At 40.2% G+C, this 21,811-nt stretch overlaps 1 protein-coding gene and 1 long non-coding RNA gene across 18 annotated transcripts in view; one reads left to right on the top strand and one right to left on the bottom strand.

The window, feature by feature from the left end:
• ANKRD44 (ankyrin repeat domain 44) overlaps positions 1-21,811 on the bottom strand; it is a 361,909-nt gene that overhangs the window by 208,232 nt on the left and 131,866 nt on the right. For all 17 annotated transcript variants that reach the window (XR_012025054.1, XR_012025055.1, XR_012025051.1 and 14 more), the window contains exon 3: positions 524-602. Coding sequence is in view for 11 of the 17 variants with exons in the window: in XM_072813230.1 (XP_072669331.1) it covers positions 524-602 (79 nt within the window). In the remaining 6 variants the exon portion in view is untranslated. The remainder of the gene's footprint in view (positions 1-523; positions 603-21,811) is intronic.
• On the top strand, positions 477-20,865 carry LOC140625725 (uncharacterized). The gene is made up of 2 exons (XR_012025058.1): positions 477-731; positions 20,524-20,865. It is a non-coding gene; the product is annotated as an uncharacterized lncRNA (long non-coding RNA).

Below are 21,811 nucleotides of genomic sequence, written 5' to 3'. Positions count from 1 at the left end.
CCTTCCCTGAAAATACCTCTCATCAATCAGCCTGCTCAGAGGTAACTACTATTTGGAAAATGATAGGTTTCCTTTCTTTCCACGTTTTATTACATAGTCACAGTCATGTATCCATAGACAAAACATAGTATTGTTTTGCCACACTATTTAAACGTGTGTAAATACACACATACATCTGTGTTCGTTCATGTCAGTTTTAAGGAATCAGTTTTGCTTGTTCATTTTTTTTCAACAATAAAAATAATTAAAAGACAGCCAAATCTACTGAATTCATCCATAATACTGGGCCTGATTAGTCAGAAATCAGACTTCCAAGGCAATATAAGTGTTTTACTGGAGATGTCACTTTTCAGTAAGAACAACCTCCTGCATGGTTTTTTGTCTGCTGATAAAATCGCTGGACAAATAAACTTCCATGAGCACAATAAAGAAATTTGTTTGACTTCCTTGTCATAGTCAATCTAGTGAGTTGGTCATTCAAATTTTTATCTGCAAGAGACTTTTAAGTACAGCTGGTATTTACCCGACAGAATCAGGAGTTCGATGATCTCTGCATCTCCCAGAAACGCAGCCACATGAAGCGGGGTTCGCTTCTCAGAATCCTGAAACAATGGCAAAGATAAATGACAAGTTAGCAGAGGCTGGAAGTGCCTTTTGTAGACATAGTACGACGTTTCACTCACTCTAAGGTTCCTGTTTGTGGGAGAGCGTGAAGGCCAAAACCTACTCAGGTGAGCTCTGGGTACACATTTCTCTCAGCATCTCCTGCAGTCACAAGTGCAAAAGATCCCGTTTCTGTGTGTGTTGTATTTGTCTCTCTGCTCCTTTTATTGCAGCCCAGCTCAGGTCAGGAATGGACTATCATGCAATAGATGATGAAATTCAATTTATTTTCAGACATTCCTTATGGTAAAAAAAAAAAAAATTCAAACCTTTCTACCTACTTTAATAGCAGTGTTCAAAACATGCAATGATTTGTTTTCTTTCTAAGGGAACATAGTGGAATTATTCACAAGGATATTAAACATTAAGAACAGCCCCTTTCTCCTTTCTATCTCTATTAACTGTTGCCTAGTTCACTGCCCATTCATGCAACTTACTGAACATCTACTATGTGCCAGGAACCAGATTTTGGATTCAGTCTTTGCGCTCGTGAAATTTACATTCAAGTGGAGAAACTGCCAATAGTCATGGAAACCAGTGGCACATGACATCATTTCAGATGGTGACAAAGGCTATCACAAAACTGAAACAGGTTAATGGGATTAAGGGACGGGGAGATGGAAACAAGATTCCTTAGAATGGTGGAACAAGGCCTTTCTGAGAATATTGACATTGAAGCCGAGAGCCTAGGTAGCTATTGCTATCTCTGTTTTACAGATGAGAAAACTGTGGCTCAAATAAATTAAGAAATTTCCTCCAGACCCCACAGGTATATAGCAGAGCCAAGATTGGACTTTTGCTTGTCAGACTTCAGTCTAAGTCCTTGGCAAAGCATTTAACATATTATGTTGTTAACATGATAAAATGCAGGGGGGAAATATTGCTTCTCCATCTGTAAACTGGAATATCTGATGAGAGAATTCAAGATAATGTAAGTAAATAAAGCCCTGGCAGTCATGAAGCTTGGCCCATGCACGCCAAGGGCTCTAGGCAAAGTTGTTTTGTGGTGAGCATAGATAGTTGTGTGATATCTTCCCTCCAACACTAAGAACTCCACAGGGTAAAGAACCGGTCTTACTCCCCTCTATCCACACAGTAGCAGCAAACTAGATGCTCAGCATAAATCAACCAAACTGAAATGGTCTATGTGCATTGCTTCTTCTATAAACTTCCATTGATTGCTCCACAACAGTAACCAAAGTTTGTAGCTATGTCTTTGAGATTTCTCCTAAAACCAGCATGCATTTTAGTTGCAAGATTTGTGAAGGTGCTATTGATTTTAATCATCATTCCTGTTATCACTTGATTATACAACCTGTCCAATCACCCTCAGATTTGCCCAAGGACACAATTCTGTTTTCTGACAATTCAGGACCTCTGCTCTTTCTCAGTCTCTTTCAGACTAATACCTTCAGGCATTTTGTGACTCATTAATATCTAAAATATATGGCAGATAGGGGACATGACAAGAACTGATCTTCAAATCAGTCTATTTGTTAGGAGGTCTGATAAATAGGTTTTATGAAGGGTTGGACTAACTCTTAGCAGATAAAAAAAGAGAAGTCTGAATTAGCTGGGAATTTCTGTTGCAGGCCATTATTATAGATAAGTGGAAATAGGGCAGTCATGTAACTGTTCCATATAAAGATATACCATAGAAAATTCAGAAAGATATACAACCATGGTTAACCATCTTATAGTTGTCATACTTTCCATGAAAATAGAGATTCAATATCTGAAAACTTGAAAAATATTTTAAGTGTATTAATTTGCACAAAGAACCATACAAAGACCTGAGACTAGACTTTCACAAATGCTTTCTGTTTCTATTTCTATTTCTCCTATTGCCATCTCTACAAGCACTTCCCATCTTAGCTTCATAGTCTCTTTGAATTCCCACTATATCTATGAAACATTTCTCTTGAGTCTTATGACAAAAGTTATATAATTACATGTTCTTCTGTGAATTGAACTGGTTCCAGGGTTTGGTTCAACAAATTAAACCTTACCTAGGTGATTTAAACAAGGACTAACCCAGCCCAAATTATGACTTCATTTGACCTGAAGCAAAGTCAATGCTCTGTTTGAGAGCTTGGCCTCAAATAAAAAGCAAAGAAAACCCCAATATCTAAAACTGGTTGGTCTGTCATTAAAAGACTGGCTTTGCCGATTCTGTGGCACCTTTTATGACATGGCTTGTTCAAACTGAAGCTTTTATAACATAAAATGGGTGTGTTATGTGAGATCATATTGTAAAAATTCTTGATTGTAACAATCAGTGTTCCTGTTGACATGCATTTAAAGGTTTCTTGTAGCTTCCAGAACAACTATACCAATTGATACTCTCCTTCAGTGACATGCCATAGACATGTAACTACAAAAAAAATCTGTATTCAGGCAGCAGTTCTTTGGTTGTCCAAAGTATCAGAACTATATAAACAATTTCATGTGCTACTAAGGCCTTAACTAAAAAAGCAATGCACTCAACTAAAATAACAGTAACTACTGACGAAAGGTTATCAATACCAACACTCTAGCAAGGAACCTGAGGGATAGACAGGATCATGAGCAGAGAGCTAAATAACAGAGCCACAGTAATCACCATCCTCAATCAGGTCAAATCAGCCGGAAGGCTGCAGTTCATCCTCTGCCTACATATAAGTCCACTCTATTTTGCCACAAGCTAGACAAATGGACAATGAAATGTAATGGTAGGAGAAGGAAGGGGAAGTCTGGGGAAGAGAGTATACTGGTCATAATACTAGAAAAATGTATTCTAGGCCAATGATACCCCTAGGGTATCTAGAAGAAGAAACAAAACCTAACTATAGAGTGCTTTAATCTTTTTTTTTTTTTTTTTCCCAAACTGCCTTTTCATCTCTTCTACTACTTGAATCTTATAACATCCCTATCAGGGGAGATACACCTTTAAAAACCTTATTGTTAAGTCTTATTATCATCATTTGAAAGATGATGGTGTTTTAGATCGAAAAGCTAAGGAATATAAACATTTGGAGAGATTGTAGGACTTGCCCAGCACTCAGGGATGGGAGATGAGGTGAAGAACTAGAACTGATACCCTCATATAGAGAAGAATCCTTGAGGTGGTCTTTTCTTTTTTTTTTTTTTTTTAAGATTTTTATTTATTCATTCATGACAGACACAGAGGGATGCAGAGACGTAGGTAGAGGGAGAAGCAGGCTCCTCACTGGGAGCCCAATGTGAGACTCGATCCCAGGACCCTGGGATCACGCCCTGAGCCCAAGGCTGACGCTCAACTGCTGAGCTACCCAGGCATCCCTTGAAGTGGTGTTGAAGAAAGAAAGATTCTTGAAATGAATTTATGTTGAATAAAAAGCCAAACACTCTCACAGGTAGATGGAAAGGCAATGCCTTTGTCTAGATTCCTGATGAGGGAATAAAAGTGTCTCCACTGAGCATTTACATTCCCAGAATCTGTCCTCATGTGGTTTGGGGTTTTGAATTCACAATACCTCCATAGTCTAGGAACTTACAAGCTGAAAAATAGGCATAAAATTGGTTGTAGGCCATGAACATCCCTAGGGTGTCAAGAAGAAGAAAAAAAAACCTGTCTGAAGAGATGTGTCCTGATACAAGCAATTTAGGACACCCACAGTTAAACCACCTCTGAAGATGAGCTCACAAGCATAAGCCGCAAGACCCATGTGGAAGCAATTAACTATAAGCAAGAGTCAGCAGGCATAACAACCAGAAAGAACTTTAGATAACAGAAGAATCAGATAGAGATACAGATAATTTTTAAAATAATTTAAGATAGAAAAGACAAAGTCCAAGAAGAAAAAAAAGATAATTTTTTTAAATGAACAAAATTTGAGGGAGAAACGTACAAGAAAAGTGTCAGAAAGCAGTATAAACACGTGATTCTGGCAATCATCTAAGACTTTGGTCTAAGAGAGATGAAAACAAGAAGAGTAAACAAGAAGGACAGGAGAAGAAAAAATAGGACAGTGACTTTGGGGTATGTTTTACACCCATTTATTCAGTCATATGTTCTAGACATAGACCTTTATTGAGAAGTTATTATATCCTGGACATTGTGGTAGATGTTAGGAACACAAAATTCAAAATATCCAGTTCTCACCCTAAAGAAACTTATAGTCCAGTTACCAGTTCCCATATCTAGGGCATCAGAATAAAAATAGTAACAGAGAAATAGCAATTAGTGATATTTATGATGTCAAATGACTTATGAAAATTACCGAAAGTGACAAGACAAATGTCTTTGTGAATATTGCCCTGAAACCCACCCAACTCTGAAATGCTCTGGGCAGGAAATCTCAACTGACGAGAAAAAAATGCTTCTGAATTGGGAAATAGGCACATCTTGCCCAGGATTCCCGAGAAACCCTACTGGCTCCAGCTTATCTGGAAACTCTGGAAACCCAGGGCCAGACTTCTAGGTAGGCACAGAACCCTGTCTATATCTTACCAGCTGACTTAGGGATTATTTCTGGATCAAAATTAGAATCAAGGACCAGGCCAGGACCAGAGTGGCTGAGCTAAGTGTTTTGCTCCACTTGTGTTCTCTGCCACCTGGTGCTCAAGTGGATGATCTGTGATGACCAAGAGCTGAAGGATGGTCATGGCGGTCTTGACAACATTCACGAATACAAGAGGAGAAAATTATTCAAAAAGTAAACACAGTAAGTTCCACATATATTAGACATGACCCATTAGTGTATTTTTTAAAAGATCATTCAAGTATCACAAAAAAGACCTTCTCCGATTACCCAGTAACTCCGATTCCAAATAGCCCTTTGAAAATAGATTCGGACCCATGAAAAGATGCAGGTTTCCCCAGAAGGAAGGAAGGTAAACCCTTCCTTTCTATGAATAGCCAGAGACACACACAGCCAGCTGGCGTCTGAGCTAAATTTGTAGTATGTCAGAGAGAGATCAGACAGAGGAAGTTTCTGTCGTCTGTTTACCAAAGGGGCAGATAAAAGAAAATAGGGAACTTAAAGTATGTACACATAAAGTGAGCCTGACATGGGCAGAGAGGCCATTCTGGCAGCCAAAAATACCGTGTAGGCAGTCAGGCTGAAGGGGCACCCCAAGCCTCTGCTCTGAAGATTAAAAATTGTTTATTATATGCTTTGGAAATTCTCAGCTAGAAGTGCATGACCTAATCTTCATTATAAGTATCTATTATACACTAAAACAAATATCCCTCCCTACATATAAATATCTTACATACCAAGACAGGCAGATGAAGCAATGTTAAGGAAACAAGCCCTGCACAGCCTTCGCTGGCATGAAATACAGAAGTTAAGTTCCAATTGTCAATCCAAACTCCCCCAAACAGCAAAAAAAGCAAGGAAATAACTGACAACTTAGGCCCAGCAAGCTTAATTTGATATTGAACAGAGATCCCTAGAAGCAAGATGATGTCTAAAACAACTCCAAAAACAAAATAGTTACCTTGGAGATATTTCAAATCATGTGAAGAAAAGAGCTGAAGACATGTTATAGATTTGAATCAAACAAGACTCAAAATGGGAAAGATGCTTAGTCTTCAGGTGAGGAATTATAAGACATTTGTAAAGAGGAAAAGAAAGCAGAGAAACGAATGTCATATTTCTTTTTTAAATTTTTGTGTTTACTTTCAAGTTTTAACATCTCACAAATACAGAGAGGTACAGAAAATAATGGATCTGTGTGTTCCCACCAGCAAAATCAAACAAGTTGACATTTTTCTATATCCGCTTCAGAATTCTGTTTTAAAAAATAGCTTTAGGGGTAAAGTGCCATAAGTATTGTGACTTGCAGTGGTTTAGAAAATAATGTGAAGTGTGTGTGTGTGTGTGTGTGTGTGTGTGTGTATGAGAGAGAAAGAGAACGAGAGGGAGAGGAGACAGATTAGACTGTTTTCAATTCTTCACTACTACAAATGGCGTTGCAATGCATATCTTTGTACGTGTCTCTCTGTGCATATGGATGACAATTTCTCTGGGGCAGATACCAAGAAAAGGAAGTGCTAGATCTCAGTGTATATACATATTCAACTTTATTAGGTATTTTCAAATAGCTTTCAAAAATAGTTTTACAATTTATACTCCCTAGCCATAAATTTGTTCCTTTCCCCAACATCCTTGCCAATATTTGATGTTACCAACTTTATTACTTTTTGCCAATATGATGTGCCTGACATGATATTTCATTGTTACTCTGATTTGCATTTTATTATACACAAGTGAATTTAAGGTTCTTTTCATGTGTTTATTAAAAGTTTTGGCTCCTTCAACTGCGAGTTGCCTGTACATATCCTTTACCCACTTATAAGTTCAGTTTTAGTCTTTTTCTCATGATGTGTAGTTTTTAATATATTGTTGAATTCAACTTTCAGTGAAAAGTTGTCTTTCACCCAGACACAGCAGATATGGATCAATGTCTACCCCAAGTTACCATAAAAGAAAAATTTAGATTTATATTCATTATTCATCTTCCATGCATGTACTATCTTATGGAGCTGGATTTTCCTTTGCTGGAATTTTCTATGCCTCAAATGTGACAGCAAATCTCTGCCCCTATATACTTCCAGCATCAAACAACTTTTATTCTATCATCACTCTGTTGGCATTTAGCCCAACCCATTTGAATGTAACATGGATGTATGAAAAACACTAGTACATTTTGCTATATCTAAACATGTTCAAATTATAACTCCAAACCTCAAAACTATATATAATTATTAAAACTAAACAAGAATAACTCAAAAGCCATTTAAAATGAAGGTAAAATGGGGCGCCTGGGTGGTTCAGTGGGTTAAGTGTCTGCCTTCAGCCCAGGTCCTGATCTCAGGGTCCTGGGATGGAGCCCCACCTCAGGATCCTTGCTTAGTGGGGAGTCTGCTTCTTCTCCCCCCACTACCCTTGCTTGTGCATGCTCTCTCTCTTTATCTGTCTCTCAAATCAATAAAATCTAAAATAAATAAAATAAGAGAAATGGGAATTCCAAAGATGCTTTGATTGTATATGCCTTAGGTAACTATTGGATATTTTTATTATACCAATTTTTTAAACATAAAATAATGCATATTAAAAATTATATAAGACATTATATATTCTCTAATTTGATCCTTAAAACACTGCTGTAAGGTATATATTCTCATCCCCATTTTACAAAGAGGAACTTGAGATTTTGAGATGATAAGCAACTTGATGAGAGTCACACAGCTAGTAATGGTAGCACTGGGATTCAGAACCAGATCTGATTCCACTGCTCATGCTCTTGTTGACTCTCTGAATAGTTACAAGCTTTGGTAAATAAAATGAAAGTTATTTTTCATTACAATTAACATTCTTGACCTAGTACTGTAGACCTAAGGACAAAATTCTCATAAGTAAAAGTACAAGCAGGCAAAAAGAATAAAGTTAGAGAACTAATACTACCTGATTTTAAGATTTATATAGAGCTGCAGTAATCAAGACAATTGGGTATCAGTTCAAAGACACATATGTGGACAAGATATAGGATTTTTTAAAATGGTAAAAAGGCCAACTGGTGAAAGCATAGCCTTGTCAACAAACAGCATTGAAACAATTAGATATCTGCATGCAAATAAAATGAACTTTGATCCGTACCTTGCACCCTAGACAAAAATTAAATCAAGATAGATCACAAAACTAAATTTAAAATCATAAAATGTCTGAAGGAAACACAGGAGAAATCCCTCATGACTTTGGGTTGGGCACACATTTCTTAGACATAACACCAAAGCATAACCCATAAAAGAACAAACAGATAAATGTATTCCATCAAAATTAATAACTTCTGCTCTTTGAAACACACTGTTAGGAGAATGAAAAGATAAGCCACAGAGAGAGGAAGAAAACATGTTGGATAAAATATTTCTATCTAGAATGTACAAAAAACTCTCAAAATTCATTAATATGAAAACAAACAATCCATTTAAAAAGTAGGGGAAAGATTTGACCAGATATTTCACCAAGGATATACAGATAGCAAATAAGCACATGAAATAATGCTCAACATCATTAATCATGAGGGAAGTGCAAATTAAAATTATATAGTTATTAAATTGGTTAAAATTAAAAGGACTGATGATACCAAGTGTTGAGGAGGATGTAGAGAAACTGGAACATTCATACACTGCTGGCAGGAATACAAAATAGTACAACCACTTCAGAAAACAGATAATTTTCTAAAAAGTCAAGACTGACCTACTATATGATCCAGATTCTTAGGAATTTACTTTAGAGAAATGAAAGCATATGTCCATACAAAGATTTGTACATAAATTTTTACAACAGTTTTATGTGTGATAGCCAAAAAACAGGAAACAATCCAAGTTTCCATCAACAGATGAATGAACAAATCATGGTATGCTCATATAATGGAACACTACTCAGCAATTAAAGGGAACGAACTATTGCTGTATGTCACAACGTGGATGAATCAAAATAATTATGCCGTGTGGAAGAAGCTAGCAAAAAAAGAGTACATACTGTGTGAATTCCTTTATATAAAATTCTAGGAAATGCAAACTAATGTACAGCAACTGAAAGTAGATCAGTTGTTGCCCAAGGAGGCTGGAGGAGAGGTTGGAAAGGGTGGGGGTTAAGGGCCATAAAGGGGCACAAGGAAGCTTTTGGGGCAATGGTATGTTCATTATCTAGATTGTGGTAATGGTTTCATGTGTAAATATGTCAAAATTTTGCAAATGGTACACTTTAAGTGTGTCTATTATATTATCATATGTAAATTACACCTCAATAAAGCAGAAAATACATAAGCAGGCAAATAAAACATTCTGTCATAGGGCATCTGGCTGGCTCAATCAGTAAACATGTGACTCTTGATCTCAGGGTTGTGAGTTCGAGCCCCATATTGGGTGTGGACATTGCTTAAATAAATAAAATTTAAAAAAGCATTCTGTTGCTTGGGCAATATAAAGAAGAGCATATTTATGAATTAAAAAAATATGCCTAGGCAACAAGGTAAATTCAGTCAGTAGGAGAAAATAGCAGAATTTAATCAGCCAATAATGTGTTAATTTTTAAGGCAACTCATGTCCAGCTCGCGTATAGTCCTTAAAAAAGAATAGGGTGTTAAAGTCATGCTTTAAAAACAGGCACAAGCAAGAGTTCTCTTCAAAATCCCTTAGAACACTTATATTTCCTAAGCAAAATCTTTGACAAATATGTATTGAGTAAGGATATAGAAAATAAGTCCAGAAAATCAAGTACAAGTGGGAAGGTGGATGGTCTATGCCTAGCCTGTGGGCACAGTGCAGCAGGTAAGTAGTCAATTACCAGGGGACTTTTGGGATCTTACCACAGTGCCCAGAGATTCCCAAATGACAGAAGCCCTTTTAGACTGATTTCTGCCTGGGGAAATCAATGGAGTGCCAACTATTTGTTCCGTTGCCCTGACTTCATTTGGTCAGGAACACATCTTGAGAGTAGAAACAGAACATGGAAAAAGCTTCTAGTCTTCTAGTCCTACCGAGTGGAAAACTGGCCAAGATGCTTGTACTTTTTTGTCTGTGAGACAGTAATAGACGTTAAGCCACTGCAAAGACATCATGAGGGGTGTCTGATGAAAACCGAAGAAGGTCTCAGAGCACTACCTCCCCTTGAATCCTGAAAGTTGATAAAGTTCACAGCTGTTCTGTGCAGCATCCCAAGCATATTAAGAAGCAGTGTCTTTCATTTAATGCACTTGTTAACTAGTTTTTTTATGAAGAAATCATAATTCTTGTACATGTGGGAATGTTTTACTGCTAAGGGTATTTAAGGAAACTCATAGATTAGAGCTCTTTTGGTTCCAATGAGGTGAGAAGTCTAGTTTCAGTTAGGGCCCCGCCTTAGGCTCACTGCCCCTTTTAATTACTTCACTAACCAACTTATTCAACAAAACATAGGTGCCTAAGATGAAAGGCAGAAAACAAACAAAACAATTGGAAAATTATCTCCTATGGATTAAAGAGTGAACACAAAGCAGCTGCTAGCTTTTTGCACCTATAAGGGGCTAGCAAGCGTAAAAATTCATCATCAGGTAAAAGACCACACAGTGTCAGAACCAAAAGCTCAGAGGAGGAAGCCTAAAATCTAAAGTATTAGAACTGGGAAGCATTAGAGACATCCAGAGAGTTTAAGTGATTGGCTCAAGGTCAGATGGCTGTTAATGGCAGTGGTGGAACCCTTCATTCATACAAATGACAAAATATTTCCTAGGCCCTTCTATGTACCAGGCACCACGCTCTGTCCAGCCTCAAAGAACCCCACTCTCTTGACTATAGGCAATGGGCTCTTTACTATAGTAGACTAATATTCAATTAATCATACCAGGCAGCAAAGAGCAGACACACACACAACACACTGTTAGAAAATGTCAGAGAGAGAAAGAATGAGTGTGGTATAAAAGGAGACAATGCTCAAAGGCGTCTGCTCTAGATACAACAATAACTTAGTTATTGGGTCTGTTTCTCTCTCTCTCTCTTCTCTCTCACCCATTTGGGTGGAGTGAGGGGAATTAAAAGCAAAAGCTTATAAAAACAGTTTTTGCAGTCATAGAAAATCATCCTAACCAAAATGATTACATTTTTTTCAGCCTCCGGGTAGCTATTTCAGAAACAGAATTTATATGTAATACTGATAGTAAAAATTACCAACACAGTTATCTGGACATATCAGATTGGCTCAGTGTACCAAGATGGTTACAACGATTACCTCTGGGTGAATAATGTTATGGGTGTCCTTTACTCTTTTGCTTCTTTGCCTGTATTTCAAGACTTGTACATTATGCAGTTCAGAGACAAGAAAATACAATTCCTTTTGTAAATAAGAAAAGATTTTCCTGTTGAAAAAAACCAGTCTGCTCTAACAAGAGCTAGTTTTAACTAATTATATGTAAATTTAAAGCACTGGACCTAATTTACTGTTAGAAGCCCTTCATTACCTTGTAGTAGGTTTTAATATGCGAATGTGTTTCTTTGCAAATGACAAAACATTATGTTTGTGACTAAACACGGGAAGCTTGTGATTTGTATAATGCTCCATAGAGTTGCCAGACTGCTGTCCTACACATCATCTAATTCTTTAGAAAATCCAGGAACGTTAATCAAGCAAGTATTCTTATCCCTATCTTATAGGACAAGAATCGAGGCTGATTCTAAGAGTTAAATGACTTGCCCGAGTCCTCTATGCTTTCCTTATGAACCAGCAACATTCCTTTTCAAGGAAAAACCTATTTCCACCCTCCTCATGGCCTTTGGAGGCCTTTGGTTCTACTGTGATTATTTTTGTCAAGTGACCTGCAGGATAGGGACACACACACACACACACACACACACACACACACCCCTTCATTAGAGGCATCTTCCTGCTGCCAAGAGTGTGGACTCTGGAATCAGAGTGATCCAACTTCAAATCCTTCCTCTACCACTTATGAGCTGTGTGACATTGAGCAAATAAAGCAACCTCGGAGACTCATCTCCCTTTTCTGTAAAATGAAAATAGGATCACCTCTCTTACAGGTACAAAGTAGATGTCTAGTAAATATTAGCCATCCTATTATCGTTTTTATTACTGACATCCTCAAAGCTTATCCTGATTTTTTCAGTTTCTCTTGGGACTTATACAAAACAAAAAGGAGATTCAGAACAGTTTCTAGAGAAACAATTTTATTGTTAAGAAATGATATTTGTTTACCAGTAGAAGGGCTGAGGTTGCCTATGCAAAGCTGGCCAATAGCAGTGCTCTGCTTGCCTCTTCTCCTGCCTAAAGCAAAGGCTTGGCCACTGTATCCTGTCCAACCTCAACCAAAGGTAACCAAAGCCTCTCCCAGACTCCAGAGCGCTGCGCCTTGCAGGATTCATCCTTTATCTCACAGAACTCACAGTGGAGTCTTTTCCTCTCATACAACCATCTATACATCCACACCTCAGCAGCTCTAAATCCTTGCTCAGAAAATATCCTTGCTGCCTTGAAAGCCTCTTTCCTCATATGTTCTCTGTAGCTCGGCAGAGTCAGATGTGGTTGCAACCTGGACAGATGGGAGCTGCCCTGGGGATTTGGATGCTATGCCCTTTCTTTCCTCCCCCAAAGCTGTAAGCCTTTGAACCAGGTATTCCCAAGCTAAAACACCCTTGCCAAATCTTTCTGACAATTGATAAGAAAGTTTTGCACCTATGCTATCAATACAAGTTCACCTTATTAACTTATTAGAAATTAACCACAGACTTGTCTTTTTTGTTTAAAATTTTATGTAAATCCAATTTGCCAACATATAGTATAACACCCAGTGCTCATCTCATCGTGTGCCCTCCTTAATGCCATCACCCAGTTACCCCACCCATCTATGTCCTTTCCAAATTGAGACAATGAGGTAGAAAGCCAAACACACTATAAAGACTCCATATGGAACATTCTGCTTAGTGAGGGTGGATTGCAAAATGGCAATCTTCTCAAGTCCCTTAATTACAGACTGATAATAGTGGTCCCAGAACGTGGAGAAGATTGTGTAACAGTGCTTCTTGGAGACAAGAGATATGTGAGCTGTATCTCTCCACCGCTAGGCAATCTCAAATAAACCTATACCACTTGAGAACAACCATCAGAGAAAATGGTAACAGGGGATGCACTTGGCCTTCATAAACTTGGGCTATAAAGGATATTTTTCCCCAAACTAACTTTAATTCACTGTATTTCCTGGCTAACTAGTGCTTTTTCATGTGGGTTAAGACCCCCTTAGGATCCTCACTCAACAATCTGGCTTCTGGCATCCTAGACAAGAATGGGGTCTTCTCTCAGAAGACCTCAAATACCCATGTACACTAGAGAAGACACAGAGATATAGCGTTCCACTGACAGATTAAATACTAATATATATTTGAGTGGTTTGCTTGCTTGTAATTATCATCTTTTCTCTATTGAACTTATGTATTCATGAAAGGGAATGCTTTTTAATTTAAATGTATCTTATCTTGCATACCATATGTATTTCTGAAAGTGCTCTAAACATTATATTGTGACAAACTGATTATTTTTCCCATTGAATTATAAAATAATGATTAGAATACAAAATAAGACACAGATTGAATCAGATGAGGGTCCTGGAGCATTACTTCTTGGCTGCTCTAGATTTGAGGTCTTTGTGTCCCTCTCTGGGCAATTTGACCTCAGGATGGAATAGACCCCAGGCATATCTCACTAACATGTTAGCATTCTATTTCCTATAGATAGGGAAACTTAGCAGCTCACATATTGTCATAATATCATGACTTAGAGGGACTACTCCTCCATCACTCACCACCTATCTACTAGTCCCACAACTGCTGATATACTTCATGCTCAGCCTTGAAATTCCCCAGAAGATCCCATCACCATCAGTGATCCACCTGGCTAAATGGCTTAGCTCACAGTATGTTTTGATATATGATATTTTCCTCCCTATAATCCTTAAATAAATGCTAATCTTAGATCACTCCCCAACTTCATCCTTAAGAAGATATTCTTGGGTTTTAAGCATAACTGTTCTGACATGTTCTCTTCCCATCCTAAATGTGACAAGATGTTTAGGCTTCCACTCCCTGAATACTGCTGGAGAAAACACAGAAATCTATGACCACTGGCCTATTTCTTACCTGCCATTTTATGTCTAAGAATCTTTATTTTCTGCTGCTAGGAACCTGATGAGCTTCTTCTACCTTTTCTCTACTAAAGCAAAGACTGCTGACTGTGGTGACTCCATGACCAAAAGGCAAGTTGCAGATAGATGAAAATGTGGAAGTGTGATGCTTTGAGACACTCAACACAAAACCATTCCCTCTTGAGAAGAAGCAGGTCATCTGACATAAGGATTTTTTTTAATTGATGAATTAATTTTTTTAAATTCAAGTATAATTAAGGACATTTTATTTCAAAGTCACAAAATAGGGAGCCACTGATTTAGGGTTCAGGAGTCACCTGGAAGAGTGTCACTTCACTCAAATATCAGCTCAAATGCCCATTCCTCTGAAACCTTGTCGGATTCTCTGCACCACACCCCCACTCTACAGTTTCTATCATGGCACCATCGCATCTAATTGTCCACCCTTGTTTTCCCCTGCTTCCCACTAACCAGGCTTTGGCCTCAGGACAGAGATAGTCTTTTTCATCTCCGTACCAACCTAGCACTACCCCTGGCATACAGCAGGTGCTCAATATATGTGTCTTGATGGAATAAAAAGGAGTAATGTCTTGATTTATCTTAGACTCTTTATCAAAACCTACAACCCAAAAAGAAAAGAGTCTGTATAAAGATGGCCTGAAGGTTTCTGTAGTGAGACAGAGAAGTGATTGTCTATAAGGGGTTGGGGATGCCAAATAGTCCGGGTGGGTGGGTGTCATGGCTGTGTGTGGCTTTTGCCCACCTCTAACCTTGATTGAAGATAGCAACCCCCTTGGTCCATTACAGATGAGGCCTGGCCTTGTTTCAAAGCTGTTTGTGATGAAAAGCATAGCACAAGGAATATAGTCAATAATACTATAAAAGCGTTGTATGGTGACAGATGGCAACTACACTTATCGTGGTGAGCACTGTGTAATGTAAAGAATTGGTCAACCACTGTGGTGTGCACCTGAAACTAATATAGTATGGTTTGTCAATTACACTTCAATAAAAAAAAAAAAAAAAAAACTTAAGCTGTTTGACCATCCCAGAACCTTCAGCCCCATCCCAGAACCTTCAGCCCTTCCAACTTCCTATCCATTCTGTTGCTTTCCGCTGGGGCCTGGGGCCTGTACCTTCCTTACCCAGTATGTGGGAAGGCGTGCTAAGAAGCTGGTACCAAGGAGCTGAGGCTCAGCTACTGTTCCTTATCAGTTCAGCTCACCTATGCTCCCTCCAACGAAGGCTGCCTGCTGCAGAGTTCCAGTTTCCATAACACCTCACCTCCAATAAGACATTAATGTCTATGGCTAGGCCACAAATACCAGTTCCTGGGACCCTAATGACTTGTGGAAGTAGGGTGAAAAACATTGAATTTTTTTAAAATGTGGAACATTTATCCCCTTTTCTCTGGCTAGCCCAAACCTGTGTATGAGATGATTAGAGGCTCTATTAAAATCAAACTGCTGGTATGGTTCCAGGCATGGGAAACCTGGATGTTGGAACAAAGTCATAGAAAGTAGAAGGCGTGGGTTGGTAACTTAACAGGCCAGTGCAGGCCCAATGCTAGGGCAGGCTGCTGGGGATGGAGAACACTAACACTATTTCTTAAAAGGAGAGGGTTGGATATTTAAAAAAAAAAAAGAGAGAGAGAGAGAGAGAGAGGGTTGGGAAAAAAACAAACAAAAAAAAAAAAAGGAGAGGGTTGATGAGAGTACAGTGGGGGAATGGTTCCACCAAAGTACTTTATAAAGGACAAAAAATGGATGCAGGGTCATAGCTGGTACCTAACTTTTTTTTTTTTTAAAGATTTATTTATTCATGAGAGACACACACAGAAAGAGAGGCAGAGACACAGGCAGAGGGAGAAGCAGGCTCCCTGCAGGAAGCCTGATGTGGGACTTGATCCCAGGACCCTGGGACCAGGCCCTGAGCCAAGGCAGATGCTCAACCACTGAGCCACCCAGGCGTCCCAGTACCTAACTCTTCTAAATTCGTCAAGAGTTTCCCAACAGGATGAATTTCCCTGAGGCTGAGGTGTGCTGGGAGACCCACATCCCAGACCAGCCATGTCACTTAGCTAGGACCAGAGTTCCTTGAGAAATTTTACTCAGAAGGTGAGAAAGGACTTTACTTTCAACCTGCTTGAATGGGGGCCTCCTCCATTCCTCAGGTCCCTGGAGGTCTGGGTGCCAGGACCCTCTCTGGCGGCACAAGGTCAGGAGTGTGGGGAAGAGGGAGCTGCCGTAGAGGGGAGGGAAGAAGCACAGCTGTGTGTTCCTGGAGTTCCCAGAAGCGCCTGACACAGGAAGCCTTTTTCCTCTGTTCTCTTGGGCCACACTGTGGGGTCAGGCAGGTCACGCACCCCCCCCAGCTGAGGGGTGGCTCTCAGGACAGCCCTTCCCACAGCACTGTCCCTGAGGAAGGAGGGAGCATGTGCAGTGATGCAGCCCAGCCTCCACCTACGCACACAGTCCATTTTCTTTTCCTTTTTTTTTTTTAATATTTTATTTATTTATCCAAGGGAGACACTGAGAGAGAGGCAGAGACACAGGCAGAGGGGGAAGCAGGCTCCATGCAGGGAGCCCCATGTAGGACTCAATCCCGGGTCTCCAGGATCATGCCCTGGGCCAAAGGCAGATGCTCAACCACTGAGCCCCCCAGGCGTCCCTCACACAGTCCATTTTCTATGGGAGGAGGTCATCCTGCGACAGGATCCTGCACCCCCCACTGCTCCCCTCCCTGCACCCCTTGCTACCCACCCTCAAGGTGCTCACCCCTACCCCTGCCACAGAGCACTGCCTTTCCTGGCCCTGGACTCTGCTCGGTAGGCCTGCTTCCTCCTCATTTCCTCCACCCCTAAGATGATGGACCTTTTTTAGCCCTCAACCTCCCCGGAGGCCCTCCTCCCAATGCTTTCTGAGCAGTCTCTCTCAGAAGTAGTAGTCCCTCCCTCTGTGGTCCCCAGGCTTTGCCTACACTTAGCTGATTCTGCCCTAGATTTTAGCCACCTCTAAGGATGGCAGTACAACGTGGTGGTTGCTGGAGGCAGGAGGACCAGGTTCAAGGACTGACCCTGCCACCTAGACCATATGACCTCGGGCAAGTTACTGGACTCTCCTCTGAGCCTCCATTTCTTTGTCTGTAAAGTGGGAATAAGAATAGTACCCACCTCCTGGGGCTATGTGAGATGGAACAAAATGATGCTAAGAAAGCCCTTAGCACATTCCTAGTATATGGTGAGCAATCAAGAAACACTGCCCAATGGTTATTTAATCCATGTTTTCACTCTTTCCCCAACATGCCCATTCTGGCTGGCTGATAGAAAGGAGGGAGAGACGATAGGGTGGCGAGAGAGGTGGAGGAGATGGGGAGCACCCATTCTCAACTAGATTCCAGGGTAATCAAAATGGCACTATCCAGATAGGAGGAAAGAAATAAGTCCAAGGTCCAGATAAACATCCTCTCTAGTAGGTCCTGTGACTAGAGATCTGTAGGATCAGATGAACAAAATCAAGATATGCTCAACATTGTAGGAGGTGACACCTGACGGAAGAACTGACCAGACAAGCCTTTCATCTTCGGTGGACAAATTCTAATTGCTGCCACAGTTACTTGTAATTACCAGGATGACAGAAAGGTGGAGTGAGCACCAACCACAGTGAGTGGGACACACAATACGTCTCCTTTCCTTTGGGCAAGCACCTGTGAGCAGCTAGGACTAGAGATTGGTAAGAAGAACCCCTGAACCCTAGAGAAGCTCAGAAAATGCTGTTCTGTGTCTAAGAGACAATGGACAAATTAGCCAAATGCTTGAGTTTTCCTGGGAGTGACTCACCATTCAGTACAACTTGCAGAAGCGTTACTAGTAAGAGAAGGTGCTGGCATCAAGAAACATTCAGCCTAAAACTTTACCCAATGAGAGAAATGTTTAGTAGTAACTGTGAGCATGCATTTATATGTGGCAGCAATTTAAAATTGGACTTATTTTAGATAATGCACTTAACACATCGATTACGTACATGCTTTGACTCGCTTTATGAAACGAGAAGGATTTTCTAATAATTTTTACAATGGGCCTGGAGAAAGAGGTTTCAAAGAAAGAGAAATGACACTGTGCTAGCCCATAAATTTAGCCTCTACATTTTAGTAGAGGCAATAAAACGTATATTTGGAAGTTTTTATCTATACCTCTTTTAATCTACACCAGAGCTCAAAAATTAGACCCCAAATCTGCTCAGAGACCGTGTTTGGCCAGCATAGAAGTTTTTAAAATCTAAATTTGGATGTCTTTATTGGGGCACAAATGCTCTAGTTCAGCACAGCCACCCCCCACTCCCACCCCCTTCACACACTGGAACTTCCTGCTAGACTGAAAGCTTTGGAGTTGGCAACCGGGATCTATCCTTTTCCTTCTAAGTATGCTCATGTCTTTGGCCAAAAGCAATACAATTTGGACCAAATGAATTGCAATCCAAAGACATGTTCTGAAGCACATGTAATGTCATAAACTGTTCAGGGCAGTTTTTCAGGGGTAGGCATTGCCATAGGTTCTGGGGGTACAAAAAGAATTCCTGTACCGTAAGGGATTAAGATACAAAAATAACAAAGGCACCAAACGAAATTGAGGAATACTGAAAAGAGGATGTTGTGTGATAAGAATATGCCTCCAGGAGTTGCTGATTCTAGGCAAAAATTAAATTCTTTAGAAAGAAACACGCTTAGAATAGAGAAGAATCATCAACGTTGATTGGGTTCTTAACATGTGCCAGACCCTGAGCTAAGCATTTTCCATGGATTATGCTCCGAGTGTGTAGGAACTATGAGTATCCGCATTTAACAGATAAAGAGGCACAGAGAGGTTAGTTAGCCCAAGGTCACACTGCAGCTGGTAGACAGCTGACTCACAGCTGGAATACAGGCAGTTTGGCCATCAGAGCTCACTAGTCTATCTCAAGAACAACCCACTACTATGCTACTTTGACTTCTTGCAAATATCCTTTAGGAACCTCAAATTTTCTTTCTAGTTTAAGGTGCATTGAGCCTCTTGTCTGATTTTCATATCCTGAGAGAAATCACATTGCCCAAGAAAAAAGTAGAACACGTATAAATGATGTTTCATTTTCAAGCTATCAGAAATTAATAAATTTAGCGATTTAGTTTACAAATCAGTCTCCTGTGAGCTTAGATAGTGTGAATCAATTCCCCAAATTCTAATCACTCTTTGCACGGAGCTGAGAAAAATCAAGTTTCCCCAGGTGATTTGTTTGCATAACAGTTTCAAAACTATTAGCTATAAGGTATAAATGCCCCATCAATGAAAAAAGCAACTTTTTGAGCACAAAATTACTTATTTAACTAGTCATTTAAAAGTTTTGTGAACTCACTACTATATTGTTATATTTAATATTCTGTAAAATGCACACACAAATATATATTAACAATTTTTTAAGAAATAGAAATAGGAAAAAAGAATAGAAATCGGTATTCAAGGGCACCTGGGTGGCTCAGTCAGCTGAGCATCTGATTCCTGATCTCAACTCGGGTCTTGATCTCAGGGTTGTGAGTTCAAGCCCCACATTGGGCTCACGTGGAGCCTACTTTAAAAAAAAAAACAAAAAAACAAGAAGTAGATATTGTACTGCCCCCAGTGAATCATCTTGCACACTTCCTTGGATGCCTATACTTCCCTTTTTGGAATCTGCTGCCTTAGATCAAAGATCTTATTTAGAGCTAATGTGTTACAATCATTGAAGGTTACCCCAAACCCAAATCAAGAATAATTTCCAAACCTGAAGCACTGTGCATTGCTAGCTGATGGACGAAGCCCATCAGAATGGACCTAAGAGTTGAGGTCTTGGGAAATCTGTGTCCATGTAATGTTTAAATAACTCAAACCTGCTCTTATTATGTCCTAGTTTGTAAACTAGGACCGTCATGAACTGTGCTTGGTTGCTTCACCTCTCAGGGCAAGTGGAAGAGAATGGAAAAATACTTGTTTACCACATGACTGGCTCACAGCCAAAGTAAGAATATCCTTGTCATCTGGCTTAATGCAAAACATCCAGCTCTTCCCTTTTACCAGACTCTTCTTCCCCGAGGCAGATTATCCCCGAGGCAGCATGCTGAGCACAGCAATCCCTTTCTTATCTAGCATTCTATTAAGCAGAACCTGAATTCAGCTACCTGTCCCGTATAATTTAGAGATTCAAGATCTTTGCAATGACGACTCGCCTTTGGAGCCCTGAGTGCCATGTCAGAAGTTCAACTGCCCTGTCGGTGCCCAGCTGTGAAGAAGGGCCTGCACCCCGTGGAGAGGCCATGTGTAGGTGCTCAGGCTGACAGCCAGCATCACCTGCCTGACACGAGAGTGAAGACATCTCCAGATGATTCCAGCCATCATCTGTCAAGGCCCCCCAGCTGACAAGTCTTTCCAGCTGAGCCCAGACATCCCAGAACACAGGGAAGCTATCCTGCTGTGCCCTGTCTTAATTTCTAACCCACAAAATCCATGAGCATAATAAAATGGTTGTTTTCACCAGTAAATTGTGGTGTGGTTTGTTACACGGCAACACTAAAGGTCTCTGTGAGAGTCTGAAGTGCTCTCTGAATTATTAGAGAAAGACAACACTATGTTTAGTGTTAAATGGCCTTATTTGTTTTCTAATTCAGGGCAACCAGGCAGCCATGAATTTGTGATTTATACAGGGCAACTCTCTAATAAGAATATTTATTAAACCCCAGCATCATTTATTTTGCGTACGAGCAAAAGGCCAGGATAACGGTGGCTATGGTCATTTCACTGTCTCCTGAAAAGTAACTTTTGTTATGTCCCCTCTCTCAGAAATGAATTGGTACCTCCTCCTCCTTCTCCAGCTCTTCCTCTTCTCTGCTGCTCAAGCCAGAAGCCCAGGAGTCATTGTTGGCACCTCTCTGTTGAGCCTCACATTTAATCCATCATCAAATCCTGTAGGATCATCCTCCTTCATCTACAGGGAAGCAACCCAGGTCTCCCTACCTCTGGTAGATCCAAGCAATCAGTGTGAGCGGCGCCGCCTAGAGCCCATGAGTACACAGAGGCCCTGATCACAGCTGTTGCCCCATTTCTACCCTGACTCCAGCCCCCATCTCCCTGCTGCTTTCACAGCATCTGCTCTTCCCCTCACACTCCTTCCTTCACACAACACAACTTTAAATATTCACCAGAGCCTCCTGCACTTAGAATAAAACCCAAACTCCCTCACTCAGTTCTAACGACCTGGCCCTTCCTTGTCTCCTGTCCCATCTCCCTTTCTTCCACTTTCTCTCTTGCTAACTGCCCTCCAGCTACACAGGCCTTCTTTCTGTTCTGGGAACTTGCCACTTCCCTCTATCCCATCAGGGCCATCACTATCCCGACTAAAACATTAACCTCCTCTTCTTAGGGCCCTCAGTTTTTCATAGCCTGTCTCAGCTTCAATGGCACTGCCACCTCCCAGAGATCTTTCTAGAC

Source organism: Canis lupus, chromosome 36 (genome assembly GCF_048164855.1).
Source record: "Canis lupus baileyi chromosome 36, mCanLup2.hap1, whole genome shotgun sequence".
NCBI classification, from domain to species: domain Eukaryota; kingdom Metazoa; phylum Chordata; class Mammalia; order Carnivora; family Canidae; genus Canis; species Canis lupus.
Note: the sequence above shows the minus strand (reverse complement) of the source record. Positions and strands in the feature narration are given on the sequence as shown.